At 40.6% G+C, this 27,516-nt stretch overlaps 1 protein-coding gene across 1 annotated transcript in view; it reads right to left on the bottom strand.

The window, feature by feature from the left end:
- Nucleotides 1-1,811: 1,811 nt before the first annotated feature.
- LOC128067378 (glutamate decarboxylase 1-like) overlaps nt 1,812-27,516 on the bottom strand; it is a 70,520-nt gene continuing 44,815 nt past the window's right edge. Inside the window, exons 3-14 of the mRNA XM_052660385.1 lie at nt 25,786-25,876; nt 19,933-20,045; nt 19,501-19,616; nt 17,625-17,704; nt 15,047-15,101; nt 14,276-14,392; nt 13,414-13,478; nt 13,240-13,318; nt 9,550-9,699; nt 3,484-3,591; nt 2,649-2,738; nt 1,812-1,985 (exon numbers count right to left, since the gene is read on the bottom strand). Coding sequence (XP_052516345.1) covers nt 1,812-1,985; nt 2,649-2,738; nt 3,484-3,591; nt 9,550-9,699; nt 13,240-13,318; nt 13,414-13,478; nt 14,276-14,392; nt 15,047-15,101; nt 17,625-17,704; nt 19,501-19,616; nt 19,933-20,045; nt 25,786-25,876 — 1,238 coding nt within the window. The remainder of the gene's footprint in view (nt 1,986-2,648; nt 2,739-3,483; nt 3,592-9,549; nt 9,700-13,239; nt 13,319-13,413; nt 13,479-14,275; nt 14,393-15,046; nt 15,102-17,624; nt 17,705-19,500; nt 19,617-19,932; nt 20,046-25,785; nt 25,877-27,516) is intronic.

The following is a 27,516-nucleotide window of genomic DNA, read 5'->3' as shown; positions in this document are numbered from 1 at the left end:
TGACTTGAGTACACACGCACGCACACAGAGATGCATCTAGATGTACCAAAGCTACTTTTTAAAAGAAAATTTTAAGTTATTCTTAATAGGATAGTTCAGAATACTGAGTGGAAGTTGCTAGATGGTAAGACTGTTTAACTATCCAATGAGCTGCAGAATTTAAGTCACAACGGTACTCCTCATAAATGCTTCATTAGTTTGAGAGTATACAGGTATGGTTTAATGGGCTGTCTATTATTCCTATATGGAGTTTAAATAACATATCAGCATAGCCACTATCACTACTTTATGAAGGAAGTGTCTTGCAAAGTTTTTTTTTTTTCTACATGAAAAGACATTCCATGTGAGAGTGAAGGTCAGAAAGATTTAATGTACATCTCTTCTTGTATTTGTGAAAGGAAAACTAAAATGGGGACCTAGAGATAAGAAGCCTCACATGAGATTGAGAAAATCAACTCTGATATTTCTGTAAAAACATTTATTGAATTTGTATCCACATCATGCTGGGGATTGGGATTAGGAAAAGAGCAGATATGTTTAGATGGACATTAAATATCGCTGTTGTAGATCTTCAGAGACATTAAAAATGGCATTGCAGAAACAATTAATTGAATCACTGCATGTAAGCTTGGTAGAAGCCACAATTCCTTCTAAATAAAAATGCAAGGAGCAAAAGGCCAATCTGTCAGCCCTGTCATCCTCTTCTCTGACTCTCTGCTCCAGAATTCAGAACATTTCTTCCTCTGATTTATTGAAATAGAGAAACATCATATGCGCTACTTTATTTTTTACAGAGACAGAATGCTACCATATGATACTGAAAATGATTTGAACTTGGCAAGTCTTTATGCAATGAAATCAATCATGTAAATATATATTAACTTACCAAATTTTACAATGGAATTTCTTTTTTTATAAGCAGAGGGATTTCTGTCTTTTTAATTTACTGATGTATTTTAATGCACCAAGAAATGTCCCTGACAGCTGTGGTGGTTATTCAGTTGCTCAGTCATGTCTGACTCTTTGTGACCCCGTGGACTGCAGCACACTAGGCTTCCTGTCCTTCACCATCTCCTGGACCACGCTCAAACTCATGTTCATTGAGTCGGCGATGCCATCCAACCATCTCATCCTCTGTCCTCCCCTTCTCCTTCCGCCTTCAATCTTTCCCAGCATCAGACTCTTTTCTAATGAGTCAGCTCTTTGCATCAGGTGGCCAAAGTACTGGAGCTTCAGTTTCAGCATCAGTCCTTCTAATGAATATTCAGAACTAATTTCCTTTAGGATGGACTGGTTGGATCTCCCTGCAGTCTAAGGGACTCTCAAGAGTCTTCGACACCACAATTCAAAAGCATCAATTCTTCGGCGCTCAGCTTTCTTTATAGTCCAACTCTCATATCCATACATGACTACTGGAAAAACCATAGCTTTGACTAGATGGATGTTAGTCAGCAAAGTGATGTCTGCTTTTTAATATACCATCTAGGTTTGTCATAGCTTTTCATCCAAGGAGCAAGCATCTTTTATTTTCATGGCTTCAGTCACTATCTGCGGTGATTTTGAAGCCCAAGACAGTTGTGACTTTCCATAAATTTTACTGAATTAGTGAAACCAACAAATACATAAACAAACTTGAATCTCTATATCTGTCTGCAGTGAGCCCACTCCCCTGTCATCATCTTACATAACAGGATAAAAAAGAATCAAACATTCTAAAGAGAAGATACCATTTATAATATCCCTTTATTATCTTCAGCAATAGATTTTTCAAGTTGGTTTTTACATTTGGTATTCAAGTTTATACTGCAGTATCATAAATCTTTCCCAAGTCTTTGAATTTCATCAATAAGATAGTCAACATCTGTTTGTCTTGTGGCAGGATTAGAAAAGACCATTCGGAAAAAATTTACTTTGTCCCCGCAGGGCTGGTAGCTGAGCATGACTGTACCTTCCACTATCATCTGTGCTTTAATCTTTGGAGCAATCTGTGTATAAATGCAAATATCATTAAAAAGAAGGTTTACAAATAAATACTGTTCTACCTCCTAGATGACTACATGACTATCATTAGCTTGAGGTAAATTGCAGGCAATTTAAAACTGTCAGGGAAAACTTTTAAGGAGCAGCTTACTACAGAAAAAAAAGCAGCATGTTCTAAACACATTAATGCTCTTGCTAGTCCATGATTCACAATTACCAAACTCATAAAATAATGCAAGTGTACTAGAATACATTAAAGAAGGTTGTATGACATTTTGTTCACATTTATATGCCAATCTAAACAGACATATCCGGGAGAGAGGTAAAATGAACTAGAGAATGGAAAAGTCGGAATACCTTCTGGTATTCTAACTTTCACTCTTTCAATTATTACAATACAACTTGAGTTTTTTCAACAAGGTCACTGTTTCACAGCAAAACATGGCTTCTTTGTCAGTTCTACAGAGGAAAGTTCTACCTGTTTAATGTCTTGCGCAGCTCTTAAAGCAATATCGCACAGGTGCTATTAGATCACATAACAGTCTGGGTCATTATGGAAACTACAGGACAAAGTGGCACCGAGATTGGGACTCGCAGAGGGCATTCACACACTGTTTAAAATGCAGAATTCAAATGATAACCCCCATCTCACACACACACAAACTTACCTTTTGCAGTTCTTGATCTCTTTCAAAACTTTTTGGGGTGTGTTTAAGTCTTGGCGGGAAATACCAGAAGCAGACATTGGTGAACTCAGGCTAAATCAAAAATTAACACTTTACAAGTATTCTTAAAGTGTCATCTACTTCTCTAGTAATTTTATGAGTATTCTTAAAGCCCTACTTAATTTCTTAATTATCCCAGAAGTATTTTAATTACCCATGCCATCAAGCTGCCAAGGGGCTGACTGGCCCTTGAAGAGGAAGATGGATTAATACTAGCAAAAACTCTCAATTTTATCATTAATATCTATAATTTAGCATCTAATAATAATTAACCAAGGATTATCAGGTAACTTAAAGACCACTTTTTCCTATGTCACCTACTCTCCAGAAATCCAACTGCATAGTCTAACTTACATGACAAATGCTAGGAAAAATTAAATGTCTCTGATTAAGTGCTATCAAAATCAGAAAAGCAATTATAACCAAATAGTTTTATCTTAATCCTTTTTTTTAAATTTAGAGCCTGGTGGAATACAGTCCATGGGAACACTAAGAGTCAGACACAATTAAGCGTGCACAAAGAAAGGCAAGGCAAGTATTAAATTACTCTCTTAGGCCCTAAGCCTATAGAAAAAGAGAATTTAATGGAAAAGTTTTTAAGATCTAAATGTTTTGCAGCACTTAGATAAAATAAAAGGTGTATGATAATTATTGCATATAACTTTTGAATTATCTCAAAGTGTTTTAGACAGGTAATAGATTCAAGAAAAAATACTCAGCAAATAAAGAAAAGATACATTAAAGTATCACCAAAAAAGTCCACTAATAGAGTCCTTACCTCTGCATCAAATACAAGCTTAAAGTTATCTTTTTTCTTTAAAACTTTATAGAAGTATTTTGCAAGTTCCATATATCTGTCAATCTGTACCTCAAAGCCATAGGTTCCCTGTAGTTTAAAAAAAAAAAATCAAAACCTTTATTCAACTAAGTACCTTTAAATTAAACTAAGAAGCTCTTGAAATGTATTAAATTTATTTAAATGTCCTTATTTAAATAAATGTGACTACTATCTACTAACAGCGGGTATCCTCTATTCTCACTGCATCCTTATTTCTGTCTCCTCAATCTGCTTTATACTCCCCTACTGTCTGCGGGACTTGAGGCAAGGTACTTAGCCTTGTTAAGCTTATGTTGCCTAGATCTACAAATGTTTGATAAATATTTGACATGAGTTTTTAAAATAATTTTACTTATTTGTTTGTTTTTGAATGTACTGTTCTCCCTTGCTGGGAGGGCTTTTTCTTTAGCTGTGGTGACTCAGGGCTACTTCTAGTTGTGGGGTACAGACTCCTCTTGCTGTAGAGCATGTGCTCTAGGGTGAGTGTGCCCTCGGGTGTGTGTGCCCTAGGGTGAGTGTGCCCTAGGGTGAGTGTGCTCTAGGGTGCATGTGCCCTAGGGTGTGTGTGGCTCTAGGGTGTGTGTGCTCTAGGGTGTGTGGCTCTAGGGTGTGTGTGCCCTAGGGTGGGTGTGCCCTCGGGTGTGTGTGCCCTAGGGTGAGTGTGCCCTAGGGTGAGTGTGCCCTAGGGTGAGTGTGCCCTAGGGTGGGTGTGCCCTAGGGTGAGTGTGCCCTAGGGTGAGTGTGCCCTAGGGTGCCTGTGCTCTAGGGTGCATGTGCTCTAGGGTGTGTGTGGCTCTAGGGTGGTGTGTGCTCTAGGGTGTGTGGCTCTAGGGTGTGTGGCTCTAGGGTGTGTGTGTGCCCTAGGGTGAGTGTGCCCTAGGGTGTGTGTGCTCTAGGGTGAGTGTGCCCTAGGGTGAGTGTGCCCTAGGGTGCCTGTGCTCTAGGGTGCATGTGCTCTAGGGTGTGTGTGGCTCTAGGGTGTGTGTGCTCTAGGGTGTGTGGCTCTAGGGTGTGTGGCTCTAGGGTGTGTGTGTGCCCTAGGGTGAGTGTGCCCTAGGGTGAGTGTGCCCTAGGGTGGGTGTGCCCTAGGGTGAGTGTGCCCTAGGGTGAGTGTGCCCTAGGGTGCCTGTGCTCTAGGGTGCATGTGCTCTAGGGTGTGTGTGGCTCTAGGGTGTGTGTGCTCTAGGGTGTGTGGCTCTAGGGTGTGTGGCTCTAGGGTGTGTGTGTGCCCTAGGGTGAGTGTGCCCTAGGGTGAGTGTGCCCTAGGGTGGGTGTGCCCTAGGGTGAGTGTGCCCTAGGGTGAGTGTGCCCTAGGGTGCCTGTGCTCTAGGGTGCATGTGCTCTAGGGTGTGTGTGGCTCTAGGGTGTGTGTGCTCTAGGGTGTGTGGCTCTAGGGTGTGTGGCTCTAGGGTGTGTGTGTGCCCTAGGGTGAGTGTGCCCTAGGGTGTGTGTGCTCTAGGGTGGGTGTGCCCTAGGGTGAGTGTGCCCTAGGGTGAGTGTGCCCTAGGGTGCCTGTGCTCTAGGGTGCATGTGCCCTAGGGTGTGTGTGGCTCTAGGGTGTGTGTGCTCTAGGGTGTGTGGCTCTAGGGTGAGTGTGCCCTAGGGTGTGTGGCTCTAGGGTGTGTGTGGCTCTAGGGTGGGTGTGCTCTAGGGTGTGTGTACCCTAGGGTGTGTGTGCCCTAGGGTGAGTGTGCCCTAGGGTGTGTGTGCTCTAGGTTGAGTGTGCTCTAGGGTGAGTATGCCCTCGGGTGTGTGTGCCCTAGGGTGAGTGTGCCCTAGGGTGAGTGTGCCCTAGGGTGAGTGTGCCCTCGGGTGCATGTGCTCTAGAGTGCGTGGCCTCTAGGGTGCGTGGGCTTCAGTGGCCGTGCCCCGGGCTCTCGAGCGCAGGCCCAGCAGTTGTGGTTCTTGGCCTCCTGTGCCCCACAGCATGTGGGATCTTTCCAGACCAGGGGTGGATCCCACGTCTCCTGTGTTGGCAGGTGGATCCTTTACCACTCAGCCACCAGGGAAGCCCTTGACATCTGGTTTTTATCTGTCTAGTATGCAGAGCAATATGTTTCAAAACTTTCATACAATGCAGTGAGGAACAGGGGAAATATGGCAAATGAAGCCCTTGGCATACTGGCTGGCATAGGATGTCTTAGAACTGAGAGTTGCTGACCTTTAGCTGTAGCCCAGGTAAGTAGTTCAGTGCTTTGCACTCTTGCTTTAATTCGCTCTTAGAGTGCTATAAAGTGGGCTGCAAAGGCACGGAGAAACCGACCCATCTCTGTCTCCGTTCGCCTTCTTTCCCTCCATGATTGCCACTTGTCTCATGGCTCCAAGCAATATGGAAAGGCTGACGACTCTCCCACTTCTATTTCCACCTGAGACCTCATCTCTGAACCTCAGATTCATATGTTTGATTCCCTGTTAATATAACTAACATCTCAAAATGACATGTCCAGAACCGAACTCCTGACCTTTCTCCACAAACTTGTACTTCCCAGTGTTCCCAATCTCCATTCTATCCTTTAGTTGCCAAGGTCCACACCATCAGCATCTTATCCTTGATTTTCTTCTTTTTTTCACACCCACACCCAGTAGAATTTTTTGGAAAATGCCATTGGATTTAACTTCACACAGTAATTACATTCTAATATCTCTTAACCTACTTGTTGCCCCTATGCTGGACAAGTCACCCTCTCCCGCATCACTGAATTTGCTTTCTAATGATCTCTGCTTCTGTCTGTGCATCCCAGATATTCTTTGCTGAGGGTACCCATTACTGGTTACTTTAGGGTATGCAATGTAGGGCCTTTACAACAATATGAGGTGGCACTTCAGCATCTTCTCAGTACTTAAGCTTTTGTGACCAGGCGGACTACTGTCCTCGGGGCCGCGAAGAGTCAGACGCAACTGAGCGCACACACATGCCTGTGTGAAAGACAGTAGGAGGGAGGTAGGCAGACTGCGAAAGCTTTCAGACTGTGAATAAATATGACTCCGTGTGTGTGTGTTAGTCGCTCAGTCACGCCTGACTCTCTGTGACCCCAGGGACTGTGGCCCGCAAGGCTCCTCTGTCCATGGGAGTCTCCAGGCAAGAATGCTGCAGTGGGTTGCCATTCCCTTCTCCAGGGGATCTTCCCAACCCAGGGATTGAACCCTAGAGTCTCACATTGCAGGCAAATTCTTTACCATTTGAGCCACCAGGCAAGCCCAAATATGACTCTAAGTGAAGGGAAAAGATGGGCAAAGGTGGAGTGGAAGCATCCTAGACTACAGGGTAATCTAAGATGTAGGAAGGCCTTTAAGACCTCTTCACATCAGCTCAGCTATTAGGAACAGTCTCCTGTCTCTCAGCAGCTGTATGCCTTAGCCTCCCTGGAAAGCACTGTCAGCCACTGACGGGAGAAAAGCGGGACCCCAGCCTCAGGGCAAATGCAATCGTGACTTTAGAAGAAGCAGATGGGCTCTTGCGCAATTAAGCTCGATAGCTTTCTCCTGGCCAAACACAGTCATTTTATGAATACGAAACTAGTCCAACTTTTGTAGAAAATCCATCCAAAAAGAGAAGCTTGTTCATTAGATTTGCTTTTGGACAATAATCAGCGTTTGTGGAATCTTATATTTCTATATGATTTTCTCATTACTTAGTTTTATAACCTACCACAGTATTTTATGGAATTAATTTTACTTCAAGGAAATATGAATTTCATTAAAAATGGCTCCTCTTTTCTGTAATCAATGAGGTATTCATTCTGTAATTACAGCAAATGAGGAAAAAAGTTAAAATTTTCACTTATATCTCTAGACTTTCTTCTTTAATTCCCATCATCTTGTCAAGAGTACTGATGGAGACTCACCCAGCAAATGTTTAAATATTTAGTAGTTATAGATCAGGCAACAAACTTGCGAGTCAACTCCTCCCGTTCAAGCCTGCCGTGGATATTTACCTGAACTTGCATTTTAACATATAAACATGTTCTTAAATATGAAAATAATTTCCATTCTGCTGTATACTGGAATTTTGTTTCCCTACTCTCAGGAATGGCCTTGTTAACATAATATCTGTTTATACACCTTTTTTTGGTAACATAGTTTCCATATGCAAATGGTGATAAACCTGCTTCTTCATCACTATTCTAGATGAGTTTTAGCATTCCCATGGTGCTGTGAATTATGTTAAGAAAGATAATTTGTGGAAAAATAGATTTTGAATTTGACAGTCAGCTGTGCTCCTTAGATTAAGTTCTCTTCATCTATCAGCAAGTTAATTTCTTTACCTATTTACCAGATATAACCAGCTCAACTGTTGGGACACATAAGCTAAATTACATAAGTGAAGCTTTGTAGCCTAATATATGTTCAACGTATGGTAAACCCATGACTACTGAAGATCTATACTATTGAATAGATATATTTATTATTTCAATGCCTTATTATTGAAAGAATTTAAGGTGAGTTATCAATATATATACACTACTCAACGTGGGTTTTAAAATGCTTATTTCAAACAAGGTGATTATAAGGTTAAGAAAAAGCAGGTGATGAAAGATAAATTTGTAAGAGAAAATGCTGCCAATGTATTATAGATTACTAAAGAAGTATCCTGAATTTGCCTCTGTGATTCATGTTACAGAACATGTTTTTCTATTTGTGTTTTGTACTAGGAATTCTATATCCACCAAATAAAAACCTAAGCAACTTTTCTGGAGAAGGATAACTACCTGTGATACACAGAGGAGTCCCCTTGAGATGCAGAGGCTGGGCGATGTGTTGTGATCAGGTTCCCACTGTATTAAAGAAGCTGTTGGTTCATGTCAAAGCTTTCATCTTCAGAGGACCTACTGCCTATCTTCCTATAGAGGATTAGGAAGGAGGTGATAGAAATAGCTTCCTAAAAGCATTTCCATTATTTAAGCTGAAAATTCTAAATAGCGGAAGGAGGATGTAGAGCATGTCCTGCTGTTGTGATCTTCGGAGAGACTGTATCTGTTGGCCTTGACCCTGTGTATACGTGTGTGTGTGTGTGTGTGTGTTTATTAATCACTCAGTCGTGTCCGACTCTTTGCGACCCATGGACTGTATCCTGCCAGGCTCTTCTGTCCATGGGATTCTCCAGGCAAGAACACTGGAGTGGGTTGCCATTTCTTTCTTCAGGGGATCTTCCCGATCCAGGCATCAAACCCAGGTCTCTTGTATCTCCTGCCTTGGCAGATGGATTTTCTACCACTGTGCCACCTAGGAAGCCCCGACCTTGACTCTAAGGTAGATTGAATATTCAGGTAATTGATAAGTGTTCACAGCTGGGAATATATACTGACTTCAAGTGGCTTGACCTATTTCCAATTCCAATTAGAACAAAAAAAAGTTTCTTTTCTTTTAAACCTGCAGGCAAATTTATATTCCTAACAGATTTTACTCCTACCATTTGATAGAATACATATTGATGGTAAAAGAAGCTAAAATCTTCTCCATCTCAGTGGGATTTTGAGCTCACAACCAAGCTTGCCATTTGCAGTTAGAGCAGTTTGGTTGACAGAAGTTTAACAAAATAAAAGGACCGTAGGGCTCCTCTGGGGGCTCAAGGGTAAAGAACCTCCTGCGAATGTAGGAGATAGGGATTCAGTCCCTGATCTGGGGAGATCCCACCTGCCGCGGAGCAAATAAGCCCGTGTGCCACGACTGCCGTGCCTGCGCTCTGGATCCTGCGAACTGCAGCTACCGGGCCCACGTGCTGCAAGGATGGAAGCCCCATGCGCCCCAGAGCCTGGCTCTGCAGCCAGAGAGGACACCGCAGGGAGAAGCCCGGAGCTAGAGCGCAGCCCCCCTTCGCCACAACTAAAGAGAAGCCCGAGCAGCGGCGAAGCCAAACACAAATAAATAAAATTTTAAAAAGAGAAAAACTTAAAATGAAAGGACCATAATCTGGGGAAAGACATCCAAAGTAAGCTCTAAAATATGGAACTAGTTACATCGGGTATCCAAGTACATAGGACCTCTTAAAAGATGGCAAATTCCTACCTTTGCCTTCCACATTAACCAGAGCTTAAAGACATCAACATGTCGGCCGCATTGAATAGTTTTATCCCCGGTGTCAAAGTTAATATTGTAGACTTTATCAGGCTGGAAAAGGTAGTCAGCCTGCATCTGGTTGCATGCTCCCAGAAGACCCTGAAAAAGGAATGATATATCTACTGGGTAAGTCATCCACATCTCAATAAGAAGGCACAATCACTTATTTATTTCAGTTCACTTAGCATTTCTACTTTACAGGCACATTTAAATAGAATTTTTGTTTATTTTATATAAAAATATGTTACTTTCTTAGGATTTTCATGGATTCAGTTGTTCTTTGGATTTATCTGAAACAGTAGATGGTGTAATTAGATTGCCAGTTGTCTATATTTCTTTAACTTTTCTTAAAAACCTTGAAGTTTTGCTGCTCTTTTGAAATTATGTGACCAGCCTGCCTTGAAGTTAATTAGAATTGAGTGTCTGGTTCACTTTAACTAAGCTTTCTCATGAGTCAACCATTTAGATGCCAGTCAAGCAAACTGCTCTGATGGCCACAGGAGGTGGAGAATAAAACAGTCCACTTATTTAATTTTGCCCTTTCCTAGCCATTTCCTCTTACATAAAAGGTGTCGAAAACATTCCTCCTTGGTGTTGAAGAATGGAGAAATATTCCTTTTGAATGATTAAATAATAATCACTAGAGAAAAGAAATGTTTTCCATCAGCCAGTTGAAAAGAGGCTTTTCTCAAAAGATATGCATTGCCACAGCATAACAAAGGCTAAACCTGTGTGCACTGACTGGGTAGAGTTTAAATCCATACCAACTATAACCTTTTGAATATGAAGCAAATAAGAATGTATTTATCACGTGCCTATTACATACTGGACACATCACAAACATAACATCTGATCCTCATGGCAGACTTAGGGCGTAAGCGCTACTATTATATCATTTTTATAGATTGAAGAAACAGAAACTTCACCACAGTAAGGAATTTTCAAGATCATATATCTGTACAGTGCTAAGTTTGAGAGCTAACAAGAGGGTAGTTCGTCTGGGAGTCTGTGGCAATCCAATTTCCAAGGGAAGAAAACTCACACTCTTATTTAGGAGCAGCTTATGGGTCTAAGGAAAGGATCACAATTGGTGATAAGATGTGAAGTACTGGGGTGAAATAGAGAAGAAATGATACCTTGCAAAGGAGAGTACTTGGTGTGTGTATGTGTACAGTGTGTGTGTGTACACAATATACTACATATATATATATATATACTACATACACTGTTTTAAAACATTTCAGTCTCCAGTCCCTATCTAACAAAATACTCAAGTAGCAGAATACCAGAGTGGGTAGCCATTCTCTTCTCCAGGGGGTCCTCCCAACCCAGGGACTGACCCATGTCTCCTGCGTCTCCTGCCTTGCAGGCACATCCTTCGATTCTTTACCATCTGGCTCGGGAGAATTCCAGGGACAGAGGAGCCTGGTGGGCTACAGTCCCTGGGGTCACAAAGAATCAGAAATGACTGAATGACTAATACGCTATACACTATAGGGTCCAATTTACACATGAAAAATATTTTCCCGTTAGTTTACTTCAAACTTCGACTTTAATATTTTGTTAGACAGGAAAGAAAGAAAGTGAAGTCGCTCAGTCGTGTCAAACTCTTTGCAACCCCATGGACTGTAGCCTACCAGGCTCCTCCCTCCATGGGATTCTCCAGGCAAGAGTACTGGAGTGGGTGGCCATTTCCTTGTCCAGGGGATCGTCCCAACCCACGGATCGAACCCGGGTCTCCTGCATTCCAGGCAGACGCTTTAACCTCTGAGCCACCAGGGAAGCCCCATTAGAACTAGAAACTAAAATACTTTAAAACAGTGTAAACAATGTGAGTTTTAACTATAGTTCTTAGATAAAGATTGTGTGTGTGCTCAGATGCGTCTGACTCTTTGCAAACCCATGGACTGTAGTCCACCAGGCTCCTGTGCCGATGAGATTTCCCAGGCAAGAATACTGCAGTAGGTTGTCATTTCTTTTCCCAGGGATCCTCCTAAGCCAGGGGCTGAACCCACATCTCTGGCCTCTCCTGCATTGGCAGCTGGATGCTTTAGACTGTTGTGCCACCTGGGAAGCCTCTGAGGTAAAAATTAAGCACCTAAAATCTGTCATTCTCTGTGCTGGGACTGTGGATTTGTGGCAAGGAAAAACTCTAGCCTAGTTGAGTTTACAGTCTGGGTTGTAGGAAGCTGAGCAGTGAAGGGCAGGGCTACTTCCACATACTCATTATGAGTGAAGAAATGAAGAAAGACTGCAGAAAATTTGTTTTTGAGCCCTAAATATAAAAGTACCGGAAATCGGCAAGTGGACTATAGACCTGAGAGCAAAGTGGAGGGCTGTTGCCATGCAGCCAGCTGAGCAGGAGCTGCAGCAGAGCTCCTGGTCCCAGCCTGGACTGCTGAGAATGCCTCGGGGTAGGAGAGGACCAAGATGGTCTTAGAGCTAGAGAAGAAGAGGTGTGTAATCTCATACCTCACTCAACAGAAAGTGGGGCGTACCAGCTCAGGCAGTTTATAATGGGAAGACAAGCACTTTATTTTTAAGTTCAAACCACTGGATTGCTTGTGAGTAAGAGAGAAAGAAAACAAAGCTATAAATGACAGCTGCGTAAAGTGTGTCTGTACCTCTGAGAACTAAGTAGAGACAGGGAACATTCAAATTGAACTTTGTAATTGTATCTCTTCTTGCAGGAGATCATGGGCTTATCTCCTTGTGTAGCATTACGTTTACTATTGGCAGAGATAAAATACACAAGTGAAAAAGCGAAGTCGCTCAGTCGTGTCCGACTCTTTGCGACCCCGTGGACTGCAGCCCACCAGGCTCCTCTGTCCATAGGATTCTCCAGGCAAGAATACTGGAGTGGGTTGCCATTTCCTTTTCCAGGGGATCTTCCCAACCCAGGAATCGAACCCATGTCTCCCACATTGCAGGCAGACGCTTTAACCTCTGAGCCACCAGGGAAGCCTAAGCAAAAAATAATTTCATACAACCCGTAATTTTTTGCTTTTTATGCTAAATGTACATCACCGTTATCCCTACTTAAAACAAGTCTTGTTTTGGCCTTACTCTCCAAGGTAACAAATTGGTCAGCAGGCCAAATCTGACTCCAAAGAGGCCTTACATTCGTTCATGGTGTGTTTAGAAGGGAGGTCACAAATGACCACATTTTCTGTCATCTATTCTATTTCTCATCACTGTCTGTTGTCTTCTCCCAGATCGCTTTCACATTAACTTACTACCTGCGGCCCTACAGTCATCGGATTCTGTGACACTTTAGTTACCCACTGCCAGTGTTAGTTTCTCAGTCATGTCTGCCTCTTTGCGACTCCATGGACTCTGTCCGTGGGATTCTCCAGGAAGGAGTACTGGAGTGGGTTGCCATTTCCTTCTCCAGGGGATCTTCCTGACCCAGGGATCGAACCCGGGTCTCCCACATTGCAGGCAGATTCTTTACCATTTGACCCACTAGGGAAGCCCAGTGGTTGATAATTAAGGAGCAGCTTTCCTCTAGAGGGCAAATGGTCCTGCACTACATGAATTCAATGAGACCATAATGATTTTGGTTTTGAACATGCACAAAGAACCTAGTCATGACCAGGGTCTCCATTACATCACTAATCGAAAACAGGGGTCACTTACTTTTTCCCGGGTCAGGAGAGCAGAGCACTGAAGGGGCACACCCATGAGTTTGTGGGGGTTCCAGGTCACGGAGTCGGCCCTAGGCGATAAAACAGCAGTGCTCACAGGCTAAGGAGACAAAACAGAAGCCTGGAGAGGTCCTTCCACTTGCACGAGCAGCGGCCCAGTTCTCACCTTTCAATGCCACTAAGTTTATAGGAATGCTTTCTGGACAACAGCAATCCACCTCCCCAAGCTGCCTACAATAGACACAAAGGATTTGTGCTTTTAGATTAATTATTTCTTTTCACATAGCACCGACTGCTCTTTCCTATGTCATATTTATTTCGAAAGTTGATGAAGATTTGATTGCTATGCTAGATAACTATAAACTGGGCTATAATTATCTCATTTAAAAGGGCCATGTATTTAGAATTTTCCTCCTATGGATTCTCATTATCTATTCATGACATAGTAAAGTTTTAGGTTTCTATTGACAATTAATGCAAAGAGACACCTTCTGTATGATTTCCAGAGACAGAATTGTTTTAAAGTTGGCATCAGATTTGGCAATACTACAGAAAATTAAAGTATCTACCATATTATATAACTTTACATTTGTCCAACTCTAATCAAAGCCAAAGACATCTTTGCACAGTCATTGTACCAATAACATCAAAAGTTTTTACTTCCATAACAGCTATCAATTAAGAAATATAGATTAGAGTAAGGGGCTAAGTCTCTTTGATTTAAAATCAGGTTTAACTGTTTCTTCCAATTGATCTTCTAAACTGTTGGTTGAATATTGATAGGCATTTAGACTTTAAAAAAAAATGTTGATACATATGTAGCTCTTTCTATGGTAGTGCATTGTCTATTTTAAGGTAATTTATGCAACTGAGACTACTTTTCCTTGATATTTATTCATTATAAAAATTAGAGTTACAGAGAAATTTTGGTCTTGCTTGTAATGTCAATTAAGAAATTATGAGGGCTGTTCACAGGTAACATTCTTACAAAAGGGAAATTATGAGCCAAACTCTAGGACATGACTTACATCCACGTGCATCCAGAGTCTGTGTATCTCACAAATATCTGCGATGTCATGGAGCGGGTCAAAGGCCCCGAACACGGTGCTGCCTGCTGTGGCCACCACACAGAAAGGAGTCTGGCCCTGGGATGGCAAAAGTGGCATCATTCTTATAATCTCGTGAAGTCCGTTGTTGCTGCTTAGTTGCTAACTCACATTCGAATCTTTTGCAGCCCCACGGACGATAGCCCACTAGACTCCTCTTTCCCTGGGATTTCCCAGACAGGAACCCTGGAGTGGGGTGCCATTTCCTGCTCCAGCCAATCTTCTCAACTCAGGGGTGCAACCCACGTCTCCTGCACTGACAGGTGGATTCTTTACTGCTGAGCCACCAGGGAAGCCCCTGAGTAAGGACATTAGATAACTAATAACTTCAAACATTTAGAGGCACCTACAGTAACGGAAAAAGCAGCTTAACCATAAGATGAACAAATATCATTGCCTCTGAATCTCATTTATTGTTATTTCTCTCTGAATTTATTTTCAGAAAATCATACCACAACAATAAAGATGACTAAACTCCTTTAGTAGTAAATAAACTACTTTATTTACTTTTGGTGATAACTTTTCTTTTGATATTTAATAGAAACAAAATGGTCACGGAAATATTGCAATGTCATTTAATTATTTCACTTCAGCTTTAGAAGTGAAATTCTTATCAGTTGCTTGCCACTAATGAAAGTCAGTAAAGAAAATACAGATGCATTTGCAAGTTAAATATGGAACTTCAGAACTTACCTTTCTTTTAGCTTGTAATATATTTTTCTCTAACTCAGCTGGAATCATCTTTCCCCTTAAAAAGTCAAATACACATTGTTTTCTTATGAGTGAATAAACATATTGATTTTACCAGTTAGAAGAATTAATAATATTCAAGATTAAAAAATTAGTTCTTAGTGACTCCCAAAGGTATTTATAGATGTGGAAAACAAGCAATAAGCAGTTCCCTAAACCAAGATAAAATATCATGTTATTCGAATTAAAGGAAGCTGAGTTTACTATTCAATCATCTTAAAATCTGCATTATTTACATATCAGAAGATTCTGATTTTTCTAAGATACATAATGGTTTTCTTTCTCCCTCTTTCCTTTCTTCCTTTCTCTATTGATTAACCTTTAATTATAAAGACTTCTTGGGGCTTCCCTGATAGTTCACTCAGTTGGTAAAGAATCCACCTGCAATGCGGGAGACCCTGGTGGTTTGAATCCTGGGCCGGGAAGATCCCCTGGAGAAGGGATAGGGTACCCTCTCCAGTATTCTTGGGCTTCCCTTGTGGCTCAGCTGGTAAAGAATCCGCCTGCAATGTGGGAGACCTGGGTTCGATCCCTGGATTGGGAAGATTCCCAGGAGAAGGGAACGGTACCCACTCCAGTATTCTGGCCTGTATAGTCCATGGGATCGCAGAGTCAGACACTACTGAGTGACTTTCACTTTCATAAAGACTTCTTGGTGTTAAGACAGAAAAATCAAAGATACAAATTGGTGGGGGGAATGTGGCAAAAATTCAGGTGGTCTCACATTTTTCTTCACAGCAAATTTCTGAGACAAAAAACCAAAAGCCAGTATTTTCCTGCTCCATCCCGTTATCAGACTGAAACACCGTCTTCACTGGAAGCATTTCTCTTAAAGTCCAGAATCAAGTAAGGATGCCTACCACCATCAATATTACAGTATCTTTTTTTATGAAGAAATACCTGTTATCTAGGGAAGTAATCATGATGATAATAGATGATAGATAGAAACGAAAATAAGAAAAATCTCTAATTTAAGTACATATGGTTGTATACCTGGAATACCTAACATTGCTTATTGAAAAACTTTTGAAAACTATAAGAATGTTGAGCAATGGGAGGGTTTCAATAGTAAATTAGGTTCCTATTTTTTTAAAACTAATTGTTCTGAATAAACGTAGAAAATATCCTATTCGTAGTAGTAAAAACAGATACAAAATATCTGGGAAAGAGATTCTCAGCACATGTACAGGGTGTATATAAAGAAAACCAAACAACTTGAAGTAAGTGTAGAATGACAAACTTATAAAGCATGTTTGCAAAATATTTTACAGTCATATATTTTACATTTCAAAATATCTCAGTATATAAATATTTTTACAAGCCAATAAATAATAAACTACCAATAAGAAATTGGCAAACAGAAATGAACAGACGTGTTGCGGTAACACACAGCTGGTTGGTCAGTATACTAGACAGAAATAGTTCTAAACAACTGAAGGTCATCTTCATCTATCAGAATTTTCAAGTACAGAAGTATCGACAATATTCAAGTTTCTCCCAGTAGATAAGCGTCAGTTAACTCAAAAATATTTGAAGGGCAAATGAAAATCTATATGACATTTAAAGTGCAGACAGTCTTTGAACCTGTAATTCAACTTCTAGGGATTCATGTGAGAAATATTCAAATACAGACATTCAAGTATACTTCTATAATTATATTCATTAAATCAGTGCTTCCCAGGTGCTGTGAGTGGTAAAGAATCCACCTGCCAATACGGGAGACCCAAAAGACTCAGATTTGTTCCCTGGGTCAGGAAGATCTCTTCGAGAGGAAATGGCGACCCACTCTAGTATTTTTGCCTGGAAAATTCCATGAACAGAGGAGCCTGGCAGGCTACAGTCCATGGGGTCACAGAGTCACACATGACTGAGCACACACACACACACACACACACACACACACACACTCATTTAATCATTGTCTTTAAATACTTAAATCCAGGTGAAAACCTTTTAAATAAGATATGTGAAATTATATTTACAAAATGGAAAACTTCAAAGTAATTTAAAAAGAATAAGGAAAGTCTGTATAAATTCACAGGCTAAGGTTTCTAAGATATATTCTAAAGCCAAAAAAATTTAAAAAATAAGTTGCAGATTGTAACACAGAATTTGATATGCATAAATATATTTAATATGCATCAAAATGATCTTCCAGAATATATGTATTTATCATATAGCTTATTCATGAAAAGTAAGATTCAAGAGAAATGGAAATATATTTTCACACTGTAAATTTCTGATGCAACTGACTTTTTCATCAAACATCATTATATTGCTACTTCAATATACTTAAAGAAAAGGTATGCGACACTCTCACTTGCACAGGGCTGTATTCAGTACAGGATACTGTATAGGATAACTTTGGTACTTCTTTCACAATTACTCCCAGTTAAAATTATTGAAACTAATCTGGGAAAAGTATTCTTGCTAAAAATTGGGATAATAGAAAAATGGGGTTTTAATCTTTATATGAAGGATAATGATAATAAAAATCTTGAGAATGTGTTAAGAAACATACCTTTCATCACATTTTACTTCAATTACATTATCTGTTCCAATACCAAGAGTTGCTGCAGCTTTTTTTATGGAATAATGACCCTTGGGCAAAAATGAAAACAGGAAAGGCATTAATTTTCCTGCCTTAAATCATCACTTACACTAGTGCATCACTCAAATTAGGGCATATATGCATACGTCTGAATGGATCTGTGCATATATACATATATACACACACACATACAGAAGTGTAGTTCTCAAGGCACACTTCCAGACCCTTATCATGACGTTAGTTGAGATGAGGAAGGCTGTAGCACCTCTTTCTAGGAGGCATTGTCACTCAGCACAACACTTTAAACGCAGGGATTTGATTATTCTTATTCTAGTTTTCTGTATCCACATGAATCGTGTCATTTATAAATTTACTGACAATATTCTCCAGGTAAATCTTTGCATGTTATGGACAGCTTTAAGTCTTGAATTTCCAAATTTTTTTTAGGAGAGGCCTAAAGAAAGGAATCAATTTTTCCTCTGCTTGTAGTTTTTAATTCTGACTTTGATATCAACTTTGATTTCTTGCCTTCTGGGTGACTACTATCTCGGCATAATTTGCATAATATAAACAGAATCAGTAAGATGGAGCTGACAGCTCAAAGATAAACTTTTCCTGGGTTATTTTTAGTTGTCTGGAAAAGACCACATATATGAGAGAAAAGAGAAATTTAAAACCCTTACGATGTTTTCATTTCAATGGAGAGTATCAATACATAGATTAAATAGGAAATGATTTTTTTTTAAATGACATTATGGGATTTCAGCTTATTTGCTCATAATATTGAAAAAGTATATGTCAAATGATAAAAATGACATTTATAAACAAGTATCTTTGATTGTATTGTTTTATAGTAAATTACATTAAATATGCAGCAATGGAATTTGCCTGGTGGCTCAGTGGTAAAGAATCCGCCTGCAATGCAGGAGACTCGGGTTCAATCCCTGGGTCAGGAAGATCCCCTGGAGAAGGAAGTGGCAACCCACTCCAGTACTCTTGCCTGGGAAATCCCATGGGCAGAGGAGCCTGGCGGGCTACTGTCCATGGGGTGGAAAAAGAGTCAGACAAGACTTAGCCACTGAACCAAAACAATGCAGCAATGGTCCCAATTTGGTAATATGTATTTATATAATGCTAATTTAGTTTAGTACAGGAAGGACATTGCAGACATAGGGACAGTTTTAGGAAATCCAGTGTTTCCAAGTACTTTGAGGTACAATTCTCAAGCTGGGACTTCAATTACACTTTACAGTTATGAATGTTACCAGGGTGGAAAAGGAAAAGTGATCAGATTTATCAGAGGGATTAACTGATTTTTTTAAAGAAGTTTTGATACTATACACAGAGTCGGAACATGAAAGCTAAAGGGGACCTCAGTGGATCTATTGTCAATTTCATAAACATTTGGCTGAGGGTGTGTAAAAACAAAGCTTTCTCTTCAACCAACTCCTTCTGGCCTAACTGGAAAAACAGAACATTAATCACTTTCTTCTTCTCTTCATGCAATGTTAAAAAGAAGCATTAAATATTTGAAATTTTTATGCCTTGATATTTTTTTGGTAAAGATAGCAGAATGTTTTATATTTACAATCATATTTTTTTTCCTGTTAGTTTCTCCTATGTTGAAATAAAATTTTTCCTGAATTATTTGTATTGTTAATCTATATAGTCTGTATTGACTGGAAAGTTGTTTTTCTCCTTTCCAATACCAATATATAAATCCAAACAGAGATTACAGAGTATTTTTAACATAAAAATGAAGCTAATACTCTCAATGTCTAAATTACTTTATCAGTATATCTTAGAAGATTCTTAAAGCTTAGAAAAATCTAGACTTGATACTTACTTGTTCAGAAACAAACAATACAATGCATGGAAGGACTGCCATGCCTCTTGCTTTTATCTCTGGATATTGCTTATAACGAGCTACTAATATACCATAGAGGTTTGATATACTCCCACCTATGGAAGAGAAATTGTGACTGTTAATCTGATTTCAAAAATCTGAAATGTTGATTGAGATGATTTGAGAGTTTTCTGAAAGTAAAATGGTGTAAATCACTGATGTCATTTTTAAAATAGTCTTCCTTGAAAGTATTAAAAGAAATCACAAACAACAAAATCCACAACTTTTAGATTTCAAAAAACTTTGTTTATGATTATAACCAACAATATGGCTTATGAACATTCAAATTAGTTCAATGACTCAATCATATTAATTTAAATACATTTTTACTTTCTCCTATTATTTCTTTTCACTTATAAACCTTTTTCTCACCAGGTGAAAATATTCCATCTGCTTCTGTTTCTCTCCAGCCAATAATTTCACACATTTTCTTAAGAAGAACTGTTTCCATGACAGTAAATACTGGAGCTATTTCATAGGTAAACCTATAATATATATAGAGAGAAATTCCACTCTGAATTATATTAAATGGAAGAGGACAAAGTCATGTGCTAGGTAAGATTATACAGATTTTTGTATTCTACAACAGACTGTGCAAGAAATGGTTAAATTTTATATGCTCTTGCCCCTGATCAAGAGTATGTTAGTTCTACAAAGTGTCATGGTTCCTATTGTTTTGTGCAATACCTGGGAATTTCATTTGCCACCAAAAGGAAATTGAAAGTAGCCCCATACCCTCAGCACACACACAACACTGTTAGGGACAGAAAATGCCCAGTTATCAATAAAATATATACACATTTCCTGAGGGTCAACATATTTACAGCTACAGATAATGATTTGCAGAATATGAAAGAGCTTTTTCTAAAAATTGGTTTATAAATGTTATTGAGCTAAAGATTGTATTATGGGCAAACACATCAAAAAAAAAAAAAAAAAAAGGCTAAAAACTGTTGTTTCCAGTGACAGCAAGTAGATGGTACAGGCAAGAACATTTCATCGAAAAGAATTCAAAGAAGACTGTTCTATACAGATGTATAGAACAGACTTTTGGACTCTGGGAGAGGGAGAGGGTGGGATGATTTGGGAGAATGGCATTGAAACATGCATAATATCATGTAAGAAACGAATTGCCAGTCTAGGTTTGATGCAGGATACAGGATGCTTGGGGCTGGTGCACTGGGATGACCCAGAGAGATGGTATGGGGAGGGAGGTGGGACGGGGGTTCAAGATTGGGAACTCACGTACACCCGTGGCGGATTCATGTTGATGTATGGCAAAACCAATACAGTATTGTAAAGCAAAATAAAAATAAATAAATAAATAAAAAAGAAGACTGTTGTGGGGGACTCTCCTCTGAGTCACCCTGTGAAATTAGCTCTACAGAAAGAAGTTGAGATTAAAATAGAAGGCTTGACGCTTTTCTTTAAAAATACCAAAATGCAGTAAATAATAATGGATATACTGCTGCTGCTGCTAAGTCATTTCAGTTGTGTCTGACTCTGGGCGACCCCACAGACGGCAGCCCACCAGGCTCTGCCGTCCCTGGGATTCTCCAGCCAAGAACACTGGAGTGGGTTGCCATTTCCTTCTCCAATGCATGAAAGTGAAGAGTGAAAGTGAAGTTGCTCAGTCGTGTCTGACTCTTCAGGACCCCATGGACTGCTGCCCACCAGGCTCCTCCACCCATGGGATCTTCCAGGCAAGAGTACTGGAGTGGGGTGCCATCACCTGCTCCAATGGATGTACTAAGGACTCCCAAATCAAAGAGTGGGCCCAGTTATTCTCAAGAAATCCTTTTTATTTGTCCTCAAAACAATTTTAAGGATTCCTTTATGTGTAGTTCCATGTGGATCCCTGTACCAGACACCAGCTATGTGCCATTTCAGACGTGCTCAGCTTGCTCTCTCTCAGGTCTTCGGACATGATTCAGGCCCAGCCACCATGACCACGTTCACCTATAACACGATAGAGAATCACACGCTTGCAGTCCCTAACCTTCAGCCCTGGGACTTCCTTTCACCCTTATGACAAGCCATGGAGTCAGCTGGGAGTCCCAAGAATGCCCAGTGATGATGGGTGGGGCACGTTACCATCCTATGGTGTAGTCCTTTGGTCGTAAGAGACCTGGTGGAGAACAAATTTGTTCCCTTGCTCCCTACAGAGGGCCTGATGGTAGAAGCAGTTCTCTACAGGGGGGTGTACATTCCCAGAGACCGTGCACTCGCTTCTGCTTATTCTAAGGGGTAACCAGGTCTAAAAGGGCCCTCGTGTTACCCTCTGCCTTGTCCTGACTCCCTTCATTCCCCATCAATCCTGCTCCTCTGGATGGCATGCGCTAATCCAGTGATAATACATAAGCTCTGGCGCAGGGCTCTGTACAAAAACCCAGACTGAGAAAACCCAGTGCCTATTAGAATTAAGCTGCTAGTTCTAAGAGGAACAAAGTTTACAAAGCAAGCCTTACAGACTTCCCTTTCAACGAGGCTCATTTTTGCCAGTGCTGTGTCAATTTCAGCTTCTTAGACACATTACCTTTTGATCCTATTTCAATTCCTTGGAGTAGACATTATTCTTTTCAGACAACAGTCAGCCAGTCAGTTCAGTCGCTCAGTCATGTATGACTCTTTGTGACCCGGTGGACTGCAGCACACCAGGCCTCTCTGTCCATCGCCAACTCCTAGAGTTTATTCAAACTCACGTCCATTGAGTTGGAGATGCCATCCAACCATCTCATACTCTGTCGTCCCCTTCTTCTCCCACCTTCAATCTTTCCCAGCATCAGGAAACAGTCTTTTCAAATGAGTCGGTTCTTCACATCAGGTGGCCAAAGTTTTGGAGTTTCAGCTTCAACATCAGTCCTTCCAGTGAATATTCAGGACTGATTTCCTTTAGGATGGATTGGTTGGATCTCCTTGCAGTCCAAGGGACTCGCAAGAGGCTTCTCTAATACTACGCTTCAAAAGCATCAATTCTTCGGTGCTCAGCTTTCTTTAGTCCAAATCTCATATCCATACATGACAACTGGAAAAATCATAACCTTGACTACACGGACCTTTGTGAGCAAAGTAATGTCTCTGCTTTTTAATGTGCTGTCTAGGTCAGTCATAACTTTCCTTCCAAGGAGTAAGCGTCTTTTAATTTCATGGCTGAAATCACCATCTGCAGTGATTTTGGAGCCCAAAAACTAAAGTCTGACACTGTTTACACTGTTTCTCCATCTATTTCCCATGAAGTGATGGGACCAGATGCCATGTTCTTCGTTTTCTGAATATTGAGCTTTAGGCCAACTTTTTCACTCTCCTCTTTCACTTCCATCAAGAGGCTCTTGAGTTCTTCTTCACTTTCTGCCATAAGGGTGGTGTCATCTGCATATCTGATGTTATTGATATTTCTCCTGGCAATCTTGATTCCAGCTTGTGTTTCTTCCAGTCCAGCGTTTCTCATGATGTACTCTGCATAGAAGTTAAATAAGCAGGGTGACAACATACAACCTTGATGTACTCCTTTTCCTATTTGGAACCAGTCTGTTGTTCCATGTCCAGTTCTAACTGTTGCTTCCTAACTTGCATACAGATTTCTCAAGAGGCAGGTCAGGTGGTCTGGTATTCCCATCTCTTTCAGAATTTTCCACAGCTTATTGTGGTCCAAACAGTCAAAGGCTTTGTTATAGTCAAAAAGCAGAAGTAGATGTTTTTCTGGAACTCTCTTGCTTTTTTGATGATCCAGTGGATGTTGGCAATTTGATCTCTGGTTCCTCTGCCTTTTCTAAAACTAGCTTGAACATCCGCAAGTTCACAGTTCACGTATTGCTGAAGCCTGGCTTGGAGAATTTTGAGCATTACTTTACTAGCGTGTGAGATGAGTGCAATTGTGCAGTAGTTTGAGCATTCTTTGGCATTGCCTTTCTTTGGGATTGGAATGAACACTGACCTTTTCCACTCCCGTGGCCACTGTTGAGTTTTCCAAATTTGCTGGCATATTGAGTGCAGCACTTCCATAGCATCATCTTTCGGGATTTAAACAGCTCAACTGGAATTCCATCACCTCCACTAGCTTTGTTTGTAATGATGCTTTCTAAGGCCCGCTTGACTTCACATTCCAGGATGTCTGGCTCTAGGTTAGTGATCACATCATCGTGATTATCTGGGTCATGAAGATCTTTTTAGTGTAGTTTTGCTATGTATTCTTGCCACCTCTTCTTAATATCTTCTGCTTCTGTGAGGTCCATACCATTTTTGTCCTTTATTGAGCCCATCTTTTCATGAAATGTTCCCTTGGTATCTCTAATTTTCTTGAAGAGATCTCTAGACTTTCTCATTCTATTGTTTTCCTCTATTTCTTTGCACTGATCACTGAGGAAGGCTTTCTTATCTCTCCTAGCTATTCTTTGGAATTCTCCGTTCAAATGGGTATATCTTTCCTTTTCTCCTTTGCCTTTAGCTTCTCTTGTTTTCTCAGCTATTTGTAAGACCTCCCCAGACAGCCATTTTGCTTTTTTGCATTTCTTTTCCATGGAGATGGTCTTGATCCCTGCCTCCGGTACAATGTCACAAACCTCCGTGTCACTTCTACTGTATAATTGTAAGGGATTTGATTTAGGTCATACCTGAATGGTCTAGTGGTTTTCCCTTCTTTCTGCAATTTCAATCTGGATTTGGCCATAAGGACCTCGTGATCTGAGCCACAGTCAGCTCCTGGTCTTGTTTTGCTGACCAGAGCCCCATTAAAGGGTGGCGTTAGGACTTAAATTTGTTTCTCTAATCAATTCCCTCTCACATGCTTTTCTATTGTCTCACATTATGGTTGGGATTCCCAGGCGGCTCCAGGGGTAAAGAATCCACCTGCCAATGCAGAGCACGCGAGGGACACAGGTTCGATCCCGGGTCAGGAAGATCCCCCTGAGGGAGGAAGGGGCAGCCCACACCCGTATTCTTGCCTGGACAATCCCACGGACTGAGGAGCCGGGTGAACTATAATCCAAAGAGTCGGATACAACTGAAGCCACTTAGCATGCATGCACACATCCGTCGATTCAAGTAAGAACAATTCAAACATATAGAACCATCTCTTAAATGCTTTCTCTTTGTGTTTCTCTACTATTTCTCTATTTAAACCAAAAATCTATATTTCCTTCATACAGAGAATGATTGCTTCATAGCAATAGGATTCCAAATAATTGAGTAAGATTTGTAAAATGATTTTTATGTAATAATTTATATAAAATGCATCACATTTTATATATCACAAATGGTATAGGTTCTTTAAGGGTCTCCTGCATTGCAGGTGGATTCTTTACCAACTGAGCTATCAGAGAAGCTCCCAAAAGTGTTACTCTATGTGTGTTCAAATAAAGAGCTACAATCAAGCAATGAAAATTAAAACTAGAAATAAACTGTGCAGCTTATTTTTCTATGCATTTCACATTTATAAAACCGTGTGCACCATTAAGATCCCAATGACAACTAAACAGTGAAAATAAACCACAGCTTTCCTACACAGTAAAGCAGTCAGTTCTCATAAATGTTTAGTTCCTGGTTTTAACGTTTAAATTTCTACCAGCTATCTCTTTTGATTGTAGTTAAATTATATTAACATCTGAGACAGACTATTCCTTCCAATTTCATGTCCAATCATTTCCCTATTCCTTTAAACTTGAAATATATTGCCCTGAAATTAATTTTACTTCAAAGCAGTACAAGCGGTGTATCTCATTTTCATATAACTGAAAGTTTTGTTGTGACAAAGGTCAAAATTTTTAAGGAGCCACATTGGAGTTCGATTTCACTTTAATAGTTTACTTTCTTCACCTTGGAGCAGATTGAAGTTCCAATTAATATTCAGGCAACTTTTCATACACTGGTGTGCGTCATTTTTGGACTGTATGCTCTGGGCTGTTTTGGGTAGTATTGCAGTGATTTCAGTCCCGGAGCTGGACTCCCAGTCTGCACACTAATGACTCAGGCTAATCAACTGAACTTTACTATTTATCAGGAAATTCGGATCCTAAGAGTTTCTAGAGAAGAGAGAAAGTCCAGAGGACCAGTTAAAATGTCCACCTGGGAACAGGAACCATTTTCTTTGCATTTCTTTCTGGTATCACCTATTTGTTCCTGATAGAGCAAACATCCTGTCCAGCAACACGGAACTTCAACAACTGACAGCTTCACTCTTGCTCACGTGTCTCACAGTCTCACGTTCCTTAGATCCAGAAGGACACTCACATGTTGGTATTTGCAGTGGCTGTCAACCATTCCCCTGCAAGTCCAATCACATCTAGCCCGCTGGAGAGCTGGTTAAAATAGCGAGGATGTCCTGGGAAAAAAAGACAAAATTGCACATGGGTCAAAGTGTAAACACAGGGCTGAAATGTGGTTAAATTTTATAGCAGTTTGTCAGTGAACAGGTGTTATGGATCAAGTACACGATTTCATTCAGTGAACATTCCTGAGCGATTATCCTATGCTGGGAGTGTTCTGGGTTTTAGGGCCCAGCGGTCATACAGGGTGGACACAGCTGCTACATGGGGGTCTCACTTGCTATTGAAAGAAGGAGACATAATCAAATAATGACAAAAATGTATTTAAGAACAGTAAAAAGCAAAAATTATGAAGCAAAGGATCAGCATGTTATAAGACCATTTCTAAGGGGTCAGGAGTAGGAGAGGCAGTCTCCAGAGAAGGCTTTTGGAGGAAGTGATCTTTCAGGGAAGGTCTTCAGTCTATTTCCAAACAGTGGAGGAGGAGGAGCAGCTATAAGAAGGCACCAAAACGAGAAGGGGCTCAAATACCAGAGTGAGGAACCCAGCTGAAGTAGAAAGACCGAAGGTGGGGTGTGGGAAGCTACCTCAGTGAACGGGGGAAAGATCACCTGGAAGATGAAATAATTTTCCTTCCAAAGCTGCTTATACGTTTTTTGGATGAAATATCAGGTCCCTAGAGATGATCATACTAAGCAAGAAACACCATGTGAGAGCTGGACCATAAAGAAGACTGAGCGCCAAAGAACTGACGCTTTCCAACTGTGGTGCTGGAGAAGACTCGGAGAGGCCCTTGGACTGCGAGACCAAACCAGCCAATCTGAAGGGAAATCAACCCTGATTATTCACTGGAAGAACTGATGCTGAAGCTGAGCCCATTATTTTGGCTACCTGATGGCAAAGAGCCAACACGTTGGAAAAGGCTGTGATGCTGGCAAACATGAGGGCAGAAGGAGAAGGGGGAGGCAGAGGCTGAGATAGTTAGACAGCATCACTAACTCAGTGAACATGGACTTGAGCAAACTCCAGAAGATGATAGAGGACAGAGGAGCCTGGCGTGCTGCAGCCCATGGGGTCGCAGTCAGACACAACTTAGCGGCTGAGCTACAGATACGTGGAATCCAAAATACGACACAAATAAGCTTATCTACAAAACAGAACCAGAAGCACAAACACAGACAACAGACTTGTGATTGCCAAGGAGGAGAGGGGTGGAGGGCAAACTGGTTTGGGAGTTTGGGGTCAGCAGATGGAAACTGTCACATGTAGGATGGATAAAGAGCAAGGTCCTAGCGTAGGGCACGGGATAGTCGACATCCTGTAAGAAACCAAAATGGAAAAGAATTCTTTAAAAATACAGGCAGCAAAAAAAGATAAATAATTTCAACTATAAAAATACCAGGTTCCTCTTATAATGATTTTTCAAATTTTTCTATGAAGGACAACATTGCCTGTCAAATTGAACACTCCATATTCAACTCAGGTTAAATTAAGCTTCTCCTCCTTAGCCCCACAATGGATTGTTCTGTACACTGGCTTTACACTCTATCTTAAAGGTAACATGTGTGATAGCTCTTTGTGAATCTGTTTTGCCTCTACAGTTTTGTTCAGATATCACTTGCTCCTGGAAATACCATTGTTTTAAGAGATTACGTTCAGTTACAATAATGTTATTTTAATCAGAAAACACTTTCCA

The sequence above is a fragment of the Budorcas taxicolor genome, chromosome 22, assembly GCF_023091745.1.
Source record: "Budorcas taxicolor isolate Tak-1 chromosome 22, Takin1.1, whole genome shotgun sequence".
Taxonomy (NCBI): Eukaryota; Metazoa; Chordata; class Mammalia; order Artiodactyla; family Bovidae; genus Budorcas; species Budorcas taxicolor.
The sequence above is the reverse complement of the archived record's forward strand: the minus strand, read 5'-3'. Positions and strand labels throughout refer to the sequence as shown.